The 12,256-nt window shown below is 46.2% G+C and overlaps 1 protein-coding gene across 1 annotated transcript; it reads left to right on the plus strand.

Moving 5' to 3' along the window:
• The first annotated feature begins 7,682 nt into the window (after window positions 1–7,682).
• Window positions 7,683–11,760, plus strand: Ccng1 (cyclin G1). Its single transcript, XM_042699558.1, has 6 exons — window positions 7,683–7,887; window positions 8,804–9,067; window positions 9,776–10,029; window positions 11,082–11,160; window positions 11,236–11,334; window positions 11,560–11,760. Exons 2-6 carry the CDS (start codon window positions 8,804–8,806, stop codon window positions 11,749–11,751), a joined length of 888 nt encoding a protein of 295 aa, XP_042555492.1. The 5' UTR covers window positions 7,683–7,887; the 3' UTR covers window positions 11,752–11,760.
• Window positions 11,761–12,256: the final 496 nt, after the last annotated feature.

Consider the following 12,256-nt stretch of genomic DNA (forward strand, 5'->3'; position numbering starts at 1 on the left):
GAATCGAACCCAGGGCCTCAGGCATGCAAGGCAAGCGCTCTACCACTGAGCCACCTTCCTAGCCCCAGCTAGGATGCTTTTTAAGAATGTGTAAGTTAGTGTTGATGAGAAGATTAAGTCATCCAGGGCATGACCTGCCCATAGTCTTTTATTTTTTCCTAACACTTCAGTATTAGCATTTGCTGCACTTGGAATCAAACTTTGAAAAGCACATTGATGATTAGGTAATTTTCCTCTTCAGCTAATTTTTCTGGGACTCATCTCCAATTGAGTGCATGAATATTAAAGTCTGGAAAATTGCAACCTTGGGGGAAAAGAAATCGATGCTCTTAACTTTTCCCTATCCAGAGTGACTTCATCAGAGTCTGCAGCAATCTGATGGTCCACCAGCTGAATAACAATGATGAAGATTAATATTTATGGAGCATTAAAATATGCCAGCCCTGTGCCAGGCACTTGATATACCTCATTTGATTTCTATACCAATGCTATGAGATGAATATTATTATTGCTGTTCCAGAGATGGCTGGATGGAGGCCTGAAGGCTTAAGATAACTACATGGTCTCCCATCTGAGAAGCAGTACAAGGTGCAACCCAAATTCTAGGCAATGCTAGTCTGCCTCTAAAAGCTTACACCTTTATCGGCTTCCTCTTTCTCTGATAGTCTAATGGAACCGAGAGTTTTGTTAGCACAGGAAGAATGCTGGAAGATGATGGATTTTGTTTTACTAGACAAATGCTTTGGACTGGGCCAGTAAGAGCCTGAACTCTCGAGGGCCAAGCAGTATTATTTCTTACCATCGATTATCCTAAACAATTCAACCAGTGGTGAATATAGATGAAACCTTTCCAATTAGTGAGCTAGGTACCTAGGGCACCCCTGTATCACCGACCTTATCTTGAAAATTACACCTCGAGCTGGGTGCCTGTGACTCATGCCAGTCATCCTCACTACTCAGGAGGCTGACATCTCAGGATCGTAGACAGGAAAAGTCCATGAGATTCTTATCTCCAAAAAACCTACTCAGAAAAAGCCAGAAGTGGTACTGTGGCTCAAGTACTAGAGCGCTAGTCTTGAGTAAAAGCAGCTCAGGGACAGTTGCCCAGGCCCTGAATTCAAGCCCTAGGACTGGCCAAAAACAAACAAATAAATTATTATACCTTAAGAAGGCTACAGCTTTTTGTTTTCAAAGCACATATTGATTGACTTGGGTTTTGTTTTCTCTAACTTTTGAAAACAATGCAGAATGGAAATAACAGGGTTAGCTAGGCTGAGAACATGATTAAGAAATAATGGATCAAGGAAGGAAAAAGGGGGAAAAAAAATCTCTCCACCTCTCCTGTTCCCTGACTTGTGGCTGCATTGGTCCTAGCTCCGGAGCATGTTGCTAAACCTCCCTGGGTTTTCTCCATGTGCGATAAGGGGTGGATGCTGGAGAACTAATTGAAACACCTTATGTGAAATCCCTGGCCTCAGCCATTACCCTTCTCCGCCTTGAGGCAGTGCCCCATGAGTTTAATTAAAACTTTGGCTTGCTGCCTCTCCATGAACAAAAACTTTGAGTATCATAATTAATGGATAATTCTGAAATAAAAACAACAGGATGTCATAACTATGCACAGGGTAGAAAAGGAGTGAGCTGGCATCCTTTTCAAGCCATAATAGTTTTGAGTTTTGTTTTTTAAATGGTGTGTGTGTGTTTAGTTTTTCTCCCTAAATGTAGAATACTTCCATTTGCTTAGAAAACGCCCCGATTCTGCCATCTAGTGGCCAAATGGATGAACACTAAATTTTATTTAGGAACCAGAGTAAGAAGCTTTTCTAAATAATTAATAATAATAACAAGTGCTAGAATAGATTGTGTGGGGTGGGATGGGGGTCGTGGGAGGGTTGACATTGGTCAAGCTGCATCGTGCTCATACATTGGCACGTTGAATTGAAACCCCTTTGTACAACCACTTTAGGATAATAAAAAAACTAAATAAAACCTAATAAAATCTGTCAGATGAAAAATAAAGTAACCGATTAGATGATGGAGAAGGAAAGAACCAAACACGGCGAAGATTCTAAGAAGAGAAACCTGTCATCTTCTAAATTATTTAAAGGACCATGCTGTTACCCGTTGGTTATACAATGGCCTCAGTGGTCCGTGTGTTGAAGCATTGTGGCCAGAGGGTGGCACTGTGGAGACCTGATTAGCTCCAAGAGGACCAATGTATTGATGAATTCGTACCCCACCGGGATCCTAGGAGAAGGAGTCTGGTAGAGGGAAAGGCAGGGGTTGGGGTGGCCTTTGAAGGCTCTTATTCTGACCCCTTTTCTGCCCCTCACTGCCTACTTCAAACAAGGCACTTTGTCACTGGGCCAAAAAGTACTTCAAGTACTACCAAGATGGAGCATGTCCCTTTAGGATGCCCCCCGGTATTTCAGGATATCTCATACAAGGAACATCAGATCTGCGTAAGAGGGGGGATATTATTTCGTACTAAATAATGGCAAAACAATTGATTTTATAGGCACAATCGTGCCGACAAGGGAAACTACAGATTATGAAATACATTTATCGTGCTTAAAAATCAGTTTGTGGTCACAGCTCTGTACTGATTCATACAACAGACAGACATTGAGTTAAGGATTGATTTTTTTTGGCATCATTCCGCTAATAAAACTTTGTGAGGTTCCTCGTCAGTCTTTCCTCCGTATTGAGCTTCAGACCATTTATAATGTATTCTAGAATCCATTGATTTCCCCACGGGCTTTGCCTTACCCTTTGATATTCAAATTATTCCTTTTGCATTCATAAGAAAAATCTTGTCATTATCCTTCTACTGGATGTGTGATTTCATTTTGTAATCCATTCGTGTTTCTGCTTTTTAAGGATACTGACCTTGTAGGTGGGCTAGACACAAGTGTTAATTGGTGGAAGAATCTTTGAGAGGAGACTAAAGTCCATAATTGTAACTGAGGCGGTAACTGGGATCCTGTGATCTTGAGTAATTAATGGTCCTTACGCTTATCACACTGCACCTGGGCTATACACAAACAGCAGCTCCCTTGCCCCCAAGAATGATAAAGAAGAGTTAGTCAAATATTCTAGTTAACTGATAAGTAGAAGGACTTCCTTCCCTTTAACCTACAACTCCTGGGAGGAAACAGGGGAGCATGAAGCAGTGATACCTTTCTTCTCAAACTAATATCATGACTAATTCTTACAACCAAATATTCATTCACTTAATGCTCTTGTCCAGTGAGTTTCAGATCTCTCTCTCTCTCCCTCCCTACCTCCTGCCTCTCTCGGTCATGGGGTCTGTCCTGGGGCATGAACTAAGGCTTGAGCTCAGGACATTATCCCTGATCTCTTTGGCTCAAGGCAAACGCTCTATCACTTTGAGTCACGGCATCACTTCCAGTTTTCTGGCTGGTCATTAGAGATAAGAGTCTTATAGACTTTCCTGGCCAGGCTGGCTTCGAACCACGTTCCTCACATCTCGGCCTCTTGAGTAGCTAGGATTACAGGCGTGAGCTACCAGTGCCTGGCAAACTTCAGACTTTGATTAGAATACTAAAACTAGACTCCATATGAGAATACAAAAGGTATCCATTTCTAGAACTTTCTGAGTGCAAAATGACAAGCAAAAATCATCTCACCTTGGTTATTATATAAATGCCACTCACTCGGCCTTCAGTTCAAATACTCTCTGTCATGATTCTTGGCACTCAAATGCAACAAAACCTCTGTCCTCCACAGAATTCTAAGTGACCTTCAAAGGCCCTTCCTTTATTGGTTTTTCCTTGTATTTTTTTTTTCAGCATTCATCTTTCAAACTGTCTAAAACTTCCTAACTTTCTCGTTAGGTTGTTTCCGAGTTTGCAAAGAGAGCCCACACTGATGACACCAAAATCCGGGTGAACGGCCTCGTTTCTGTACACGATAAAGCAGCGATGATAAAGGAATTTATTTGAACACTGCCTTCCAATCTGAGGATTAGTGAGTTTGCAGAAATACATTCTACTTTGCCAAGCCCTGCATGGGGAACAGTTCACTTAATCCTCAGGAAAGTTTATTGTTCCCTTTCAGAGCAAATTCACGCACAGAAGAGGACAAACACAATGCATGTGTGTTTACCAACTAGAATATGCATCTGCCTACCCACCACTCAAAGGTTATTAAAGGAGCTGCATGAATTCTCTCTCCCGCGGGTTATGCTTTTACACCGGAAATTCCCACTTGGACATTCATTTCCTAAAATCCTAACATTATCTTTAAAATATATACATATATATATATAATTATTTTTGCTGATCCTAGGGCTTGAACTCAGGACCTGAGCCTGTCTGTGCTCAAGGCTAGCTCTCCACTGGAGCCATAGTGCCACTTCCAGCTTTTTTCTAAGTAGTTTATTGGAGAAAAGAGTCTCATGGACTTTCCGGACCCTGACTGGCTTCAAACCATGATCCTCAGATCTCTCCCAGCCTTCTGTGTAGCTAGGATTTTTTTTTATCATTAAGATTTATTTTCTGTTATCTCGATGTTGTTGTACAAAGGGCTTTCCATTTACTATGTCAATGTACATGTAAAGTGCATCTTCATCGATGTGATCTATTCAAACATGCACCCCACTCCCCCAGGCTATCCCAAACACTAAAGTTATCTTTTTTTGTTTTGTTGATTTTAATTCACATATTAGCATTGAGATCTGTGGCAGATTGTGTTTTCCACAATCAGCCGCAGCATTCATTCTGGGTCTCAGATTTTCCTCGTAATCTTACCAAGAGGTAGAGGCCATTTCTCTTCCCTGGGTCATTTATTTATTCATTTGTTTTGGTTTGGTTACTGGGACATGGACTCAGGGCCTTGAGTTTGACTGGCTTGCCAGGCCTCCAGTGTCCACTTCCCTTGAACTGGGTTAAGTCTGACTGCCTTTGTCAGTGTAGAAAAGACAGCTACTGGATGGCCATTTGTTCATAACAGATCACCGGGCCTGTGCCTTGCTCTCTTAATTTCTGCCCCACCTCTCTTCCCCCCAATCTGAGTGTTGGTCCTTGGAACACAGCCCTCATGCCTGGCATGTGGATAAGAAAAGTTACAGAAAAGTTTATAGCCCATGGTGTGATTACCCTTCCATGGAAAAGAGGGCTCAGAGTCATTTTCTTTTGCTGTGATAATATCTTCTATTGAAAGTGGGAAATAAATCAGAGATAAGCTTGCATTAAACATCTTTTTTGTTAGTGAAATAGATCAAGGACAAGAGTGTAATTTAAAAAAATCTGATTAGAAAAATGTCCTGAGTCTTATATATTACCATATTCGGTCCCGGAATGTAATATACAAATATACAAATGTGTGGGGGGGAATGATTAATCAGATAGTCCTAGCTGATTACAACCTTTACATTCTTTGCTCAGTCTATTACAATCCCCATGATGAACACTAGATTCTCAGAATAATAGGAGATGTTTGCTAGGGTCTGTAGGATGGGGAATGGGAGACCTTGCCACAGAGGCTAAACTAACCACAGATGATAAAACAAAAAAAAATTGAGCCTTGTGTGAGACACACAAGGCAGAATGTTCCCTGTGAGCTTCAAGGTGACGGAAGGTAGAAGAAGAATTGAGACTCTCTTCCAGAGAGTCTAGTTCCATCTCCACAGGATGTCCTGATGAATTGCCTGTTTTAAAAACATGAAGAAAAAAGCCAGATGTAGAGCTATGGCTCACGTAGTAGAGCACTAGTCTTGAATAAAAAGGCCCAGGGACAGGCCCTGAGTTCAAGCCCCAACAGGGGCACAAAACAACAACAACAAAAACCATGAAGGGTGGGAGGGCTTCTCTTGGTATTGCCCCTGCCTAGCAAGTGTGATGCCCAGAGTTCAAGCTCTAGCACTGCCACTGTAATTAATTATAGAGTTAAAATGAAAATGTAAGTTGGGTACCAGTGGCTCACACCTGTAATTCTAGCTACTTCGTAAGCTGAGATCTGAGGATCCAAGTTTGAAGCCAGCCGGAGCAGGAAAGTCTGTGAGTCTCTTTTCTTCACCTAATCACCAAAGAAAAAGCCCGAAGTGGAGCTGTGGCTTAAATAGTAAAGCGCTAACTTTGAGCAAAAGCTCAGGGACAGATTCCAGGCCCTGAATTCAAGCCCCAAGCTAAACTGCGGCAATAATTAGTGACCCAAGACAGGTCCTTCATGTTTTTGGTGGTACTAGGGTTTGAATTTAGGGTCTCACCACAGCCAGGTGGGTGGGCCTACGATCCAAGTTAGGTTGTTAATAGCATATCCTATCCCAGCAATTTCTTTGCTTCCCCAGGTAAGAGAAACTTTCATAACAGGCATTGAGAAAGTCTATTGTTTATTGCTAAGGGGTTTATGTACTAGACAGTAGAGAATAAATAAGCTAGAGCTGAATTTCTCAAGCTAGTCCAAAGGGTACTGTGAAATGACTAGAAGTTAATAACAATGAAGTCTCAGACCATGAGTTTAATGAGATAGAACCAGTGCCACCATGCCATGAAATTCTGAGTGTAAGTTCTGTGATCAAATAGTGTTCTTTTGTCCATAGGATGAAGTTATTTCACAGCCACAGGGCGTCAAGAAAACTACTACAGGGGCTGGGAATGTGGCTGAGTGGCAGAGTGCTGGCCCAGCATGCATGAAGCCCTGGGTTCGATTCCTCAGTACCATAGCAACAGAAAAGGCAGGAAGTGGTGCTGTGGCTCAAGTGGTAGAGCACTAGCCTTGAGCAAAAAAGCGGCTCAAGGACAGCGCCCAGGTCCTGAGTTCAAGCCCCAGGACTGGCAGAAACAAACAAACATCTTTCAGAGTTTCACTTTCTCAAAGCTTGAAGAACCACTGGAAAGCCATGGAACAGAGCCAGGGCTGTGGAAGAACTGAACATGGACTCCCTGTGAACACAAATCCCTGGGACAATCTGGGAGAGTGGAATCCAGGGACCCCAGGCTAGAGATGGATCCCCCCTGACCCCCCTGTCCCTCCCCTCCCCCCCCGCCCCCCCCAAGGATGAGCTCCCCGAAGCAGCAGAGGAATCGCCCGCAGCTGCTTCTGGGCCTCCTTCCCAGTCTGCCCCAGGCCACTGGAAAGCTGCATCTGAAAAGGGGGGGGAAAGAAGGTAGAAGACCAGAAAGTGCTCAGCTCCATCGCACTACAGCATCTGATGAATTGCACAATTGAATTCAGAGAAGCTTCTGGAACCTCACAACTCACACCATAGAAAACCGACTCCTGCATGCACGTCCATTTCTCCGTGAGAGTCCCCGCTTTGACCCTGCCGCTCGCCCAGGCCCTTCTGGAACCCCCCCCCCCCCCCGCCCCGCGTCCCCCCCTCTCCCCCCTCCCCCTACTGACCGCCGCGGGACCCCGCGCCGACCCCGCCCGGCCGGGCACCGAGCTCCACGCGCTCGGGCAATGGACGCACTCCGGGAAGCCGTCCAATGAAAGCCGCTGGGGAGGGGGCGTGGCCTCCGAGGGGGATTTGAGTCCAGAAAGTGGGAAGTGTGCGCTGATTGGCTGATCCTCTTAACCTCGTCGGCCCAGCCTTCATTGGACAGCGGGAGCCGGCCATCAGAAGAAGGTCACCAATCAGCGGTGACAAAGCCTCCCTGAGGAGAAGCCCCGCCCCCTGGGCTATATTAACCGGGAGCCCGGCGCGTCCCCCCTCCGGCTCTCCGCGGACCCAGTGGAACACAGGAGTGCCTCGGAGGCTCAGCGGAGACCTCCGTCCAAGACGCCCTCCCCGGGCCTCCCCACCCCGGCCCGCGGGGCCCCTCGCCTCGTAGGCCTCTGGAGTGTGGTTTCGGGGGGCGAGGCGAGAGCAGGCCCGGGGAGGGGGCGCGCGCGGACCGCCGGGGAGCCGCCGACGCTGTCACGGTGAGCCGGGGCGCGGGGCGCGCAAGCCCGGGCTTGCCCGGCCGGAGGGGCGGAGCCGCGCCGCGCCCCGGGGGTCCGCGGGCCGGGGCGCCGGACGTGGGTGAGCCGGGCGGGGAGGGCCCGCCCTGGACCCCGCGCCCCGCGGCCCCCCGCGGCCCCCCGCGCCCCGCGGCCCCCCGCGCCCCGCGGCCCCCCGCGCCCCGCGGCCCCCCGCGCCCCGCGGCCCCCCGCGCCCCGCTCCTCAGTACTGGGCAGGCCGGATGCCCAGCTCTGGGCTGGGACTCGAACTCGGCCTGGGCGCCGCCCCGGGGCGGCCGCTCCACACCCCCCCCCCCCAGCCGCAGCGCCACTTCCGGCCCGTTCCCTGTAGGTGGTGCTGAGGACTCGAACCCGGGGCCGCCTGCATGGAGGCCTGCGCTCCACCCCCGAGCCCCCGCCCCAGCCCTTGACCCGCACGGGTCTGCGAGGTGTAATGACCCCATCTAAGGAACCATGGCCCCCGCGCCCCAGTGTGAAGCTGCTGGCCTGCCTTGTCCTCTTAAGTGTTTTATCGTGAGGACACTGCACAGAGGGTTACAGTGACATGAGCAAGAGGAGTCCATTGCCTAGCCAGCATGCTAACCCCCGCCTTCCTTTCCCCTAGCTTACCATGCCTTATTCGAGGTTATGGACGAGCAATACTTGAAAGTATTTCTTGAAGGCCTGCACTTTTGATGTTTAAGGCATGGTCCCTCCTCAGTTAAGACGCAGCCAACTTGTAGAAGGGGAAAAACAACACCGGGCGACCCACAGTGGAGTGTCTCAGATTGAGTTACCCCCTGGAGGGAGAGACACAGTATGAAGCATTTCTTGGCACCCGCCAAGGAGAGTGGGAAGTGATACTCTCTCTCCTTTCTGGGATTTGTTCCATTTATAGATGATCGAGGTATCGACAACACCTGACGCCCAGAATCTGCTACACCAGCTGAACACCCTCCTGGAGCAGGAGTCGAGATGTCAGCCCAAGCTCTGTGGCTTGAGGCTGATCGAGACTGCCCACGACAACGGCCTGAGGATGACGGCGAGGCTCAGGGACTTCGAAGTGAAAGACCTTCTGAGCCTGACCCAGTTCTTTGGCTTTGACACAGAGACGTTTTCCCTAGCTGTCAATTTACTGGACAGATTCCTGTCTAAAATGAAGGTACGTGTGAAGCCACGTGACCCCGAGAATTTCTCAATGTTTTGCTCAAAGCCAAGCTGGGATTACCAATGCAGGGCTGGAATCTATAACCTTGGCCTTCCATATGTTTTCAGAGGGTAACTGAAATACTGGTTGGGTACTGCGGCATTAATTTGCTTCCTCTCTAATTAAGAAGTATGGCTTACCAGATGCATTCTGAGGTAGAAAAGCCTAATATCACATAAGTAACTGCATCATTCAGTAGGAAAGCTGCATGTTTTGAAACAGAATCTTGCTTGATAGGCTGAGATCTGAGGATTGTGGTTCGAAGCCAGCCTGGGCAGGAAAGTCCATGAGACTTTTATCTCCAGCTAACCACCAGAAAACTGGAAGTGGTTCTGTGGCTCAAAGAGGTTACAGTACACTAGCCTTGAGCAAAGAACTCAGGGACTCTGCCCAGACCCTGAGTTCAAGCCCCATGACTGACCAAAACAAAACAAAATAAGGCTCTACGGGAATTGATGACAAGCATTGTGCATGTAAGCAGACATATTAAATTGAAATCCCTTTGCACAACTATTTGAAGGTGGGAGTGCATGTGAACTCTGATTGCTGAGCTATAATCTCAAACATAATTTCACGATAGGTTTAAGTAGTAGATTACCCCCTTGTGTTTTATTAACAAAAACAAGGTAGCAATGTGGGCTGACGGTGAATTTTTGGTTCTAGGTACAGCCCAAGCACCTTGGGTGTGTTGGACTGAGCTGCTTTTACTTGGCTGTAAAGTCAATAGAAGAGGAAAGGAATGTCCCTTCGGCAACTGACTTGATCCGAATAAGTCAGTATAGATTTACGGTTTCAGACTTGATGAGAATGGAAAAGATTGTCTTGGAGAAGGTGTGTTGGAAAGTCCGAGCTACCACGGCCTTTCAGCTTCTGCAACTCTATTCTTCCCTCATTCGGGAGAACTTGCCACCTGAAAGGTAGGTGACCTTCGTTTTGAATGAAGGAAATCAGGACTGTACTGTTTGCATATTGCATAAAATCACTATCCTCAGAATTCCAACCAAAGTAGGTGAAACAGCTTCTGACCTTTAGTACCCAGCAGAAGCGAAATGATAGTCATCAGTTGTTTCCCGAAGGCTCATTTTTAGGATGAAAGGACATTTAAGTTTTCATAGACCCCAGCAGGTAAGTATTTAACAAGCTTCAACGGGCAATCAGTAAGATGCTTCCTAGATACCTTGAGGAGCGAGGCATGGTGGCAGACAGCTATGAATCCCATCCGGAGGCAGGAACAGGAGAATGGCAGTTCAAGGCCAACTCAGACAAGTTAGGAAAGCCTATCTCAATAAAAACAAGCCGGACTTGTTGGCATACACTTCTATTCCAAGCAAGAGGAGGCTCAAGGTTCAAGGCCAGACTGCAAAGTTAGAGACCCTAGCTGAAAAGCAAGCTAACAAAACGTAAGGGCTGAGAGTATGGCTCAATGGTACAGTACTTGCCTAACAATATCAAGGCCCTGAACAATCCTTCCAACCACAAAAAAGGCAAGCTCCCTGGGCACTGGTGGCTCAATCCTGTAACCCTCATCAGGCGCATGGGATCTGAGGATTGAAGTGTGAAGCCAGTCAGAGCTGAAACATCCTCCAGACTTTCATCTTCAGAGTTACTAGCAAAAAGCTGGATTGGAGGTATGGGCCAAGTGGAGTGAGTGCCAGCCACGAGCGAACAAGCTGAGAGAGCAAGAGGCACTGAGTTCAAACCCCGAAACTGGCCAAAAACGAAGAAATCCTAATATTTGTGGCATATCCCTGATCTTTTCTTATTCTAATCTTAAATTTCCTGTTTGGTTCCTTTAAGAACTTAATGTCTCTGATAAAGGGAAATTCCTTTAACAAAAAAGTAATACTTTTTAAAAAATGTCTTGACTCATGCCAGACATTAATATTAGATACCTTGAGTCACACTAATAATACTTTAATAATGTTACTACTATCTATCTACCTGAAATCCGTCTCTCTTTTTTTCAAAGGAGAAATAGCCTTAATTTTGAAAGACTAGAAGCTCAACTGAAGGCATGTCACTGCAGGATCCTATTTTCTAAGGCAAAGGTGGGTATTTCGTTTAGGTTAGACCTATTTATATAGACCTATTTTTGTACCTGACCTTCACTTTGCCCCTTTCAGCCTTCGGTGTTGGCCCTGTCCATTGTGGCTCTGGAGATCCAGGCACAGAAGGCCCTAGAATTAACAGAAGGTGTCGAATGCCTTCAGAAACATTCTAAGGTATGTCCTGGTCCGAAATCTGTTAAGAAGTAGGTATGAATCTCAACCAGTTTGTGATCTTCTAAAGCCAAGGGGTATGTCACCTGTTTGAAACTGAAGTAGCTAGCCTCAATGTTTTTGATGAGGGGAAAAGATTCAAATGAATAATAATATGGCAGCCATTTTATTACCATCAATACAGTAGGACTGTGATGTGATTATAATGTCAACAAACTTTCTGTACAGATAAGTGCTCGGGATTTGATCTTCTGGCAAGAGCTCGTATCCAAGTGTTTAACTGAATATTCATCCAACAAGTGTTCCAAACCAAATGTTCAGAAGTTGAAGTGGATTGTTTCCGGGCGGACCGCAAGACAGTTGAAGCATAGTTACTACAGAATAAGTCACCTCCCAACCATCCCCGAAACTGTTTCATAAATGGGCAAATTTGGTTCTCTGTGTAGAAAAAGTTTCCAGTGGTATAATTTTATTTCTACAATCGGAGAACTGAAATATGATGTTCAAAATAAACCAAATGGAGTTGGAATAGCAAAAGGGGGAAATCACCTCACTGTTCTAGTCTGCTAATACTTGAAAGCATTTATGGTGTATGCAGCAGAACACCTTAATTCCTTTAATTAATTCCCTTAATTTAATTTGTTACCTCCCCCTTGATAATAGTCATCATTTCAATCATCAGCATAGGAAACTGGCCTCCTTAAGGTAGCACTGAAATAAGTGTTTTTCATTGCCTATCTTGCTGTAGGTAGACTGCAAGTATCTAATACCTAACTCAGTCAAAGTAACAGAAGCCCAAGTTGAGCATCAGGTCCAAAACTCTGCCCTGTACATAAACTCATGGCTCATAAGCCATAGCATTTCAACCTTGGTGGTCTCAAAAAGAAACAGGACTATGGGCAGATGATCTCCACATTGGGTTTCT

This window comes from Dipodomys spectabilis, unplaced genomic scaffold, assembly GCF_019054845.1.
Source record: "Dipodomys spectabilis isolate Male_0828 unplaced genomic scaffold, ASM1905484v1 ptg000258l, whole genome shotgun sequence".
In the NCBI taxonomy this organism is placed as follows: Eukaryota; Metazoa; Chordata; class Mammalia; order Rodentia; family Heteromyidae; genus Dipodomys; species Dipodomys spectabilis.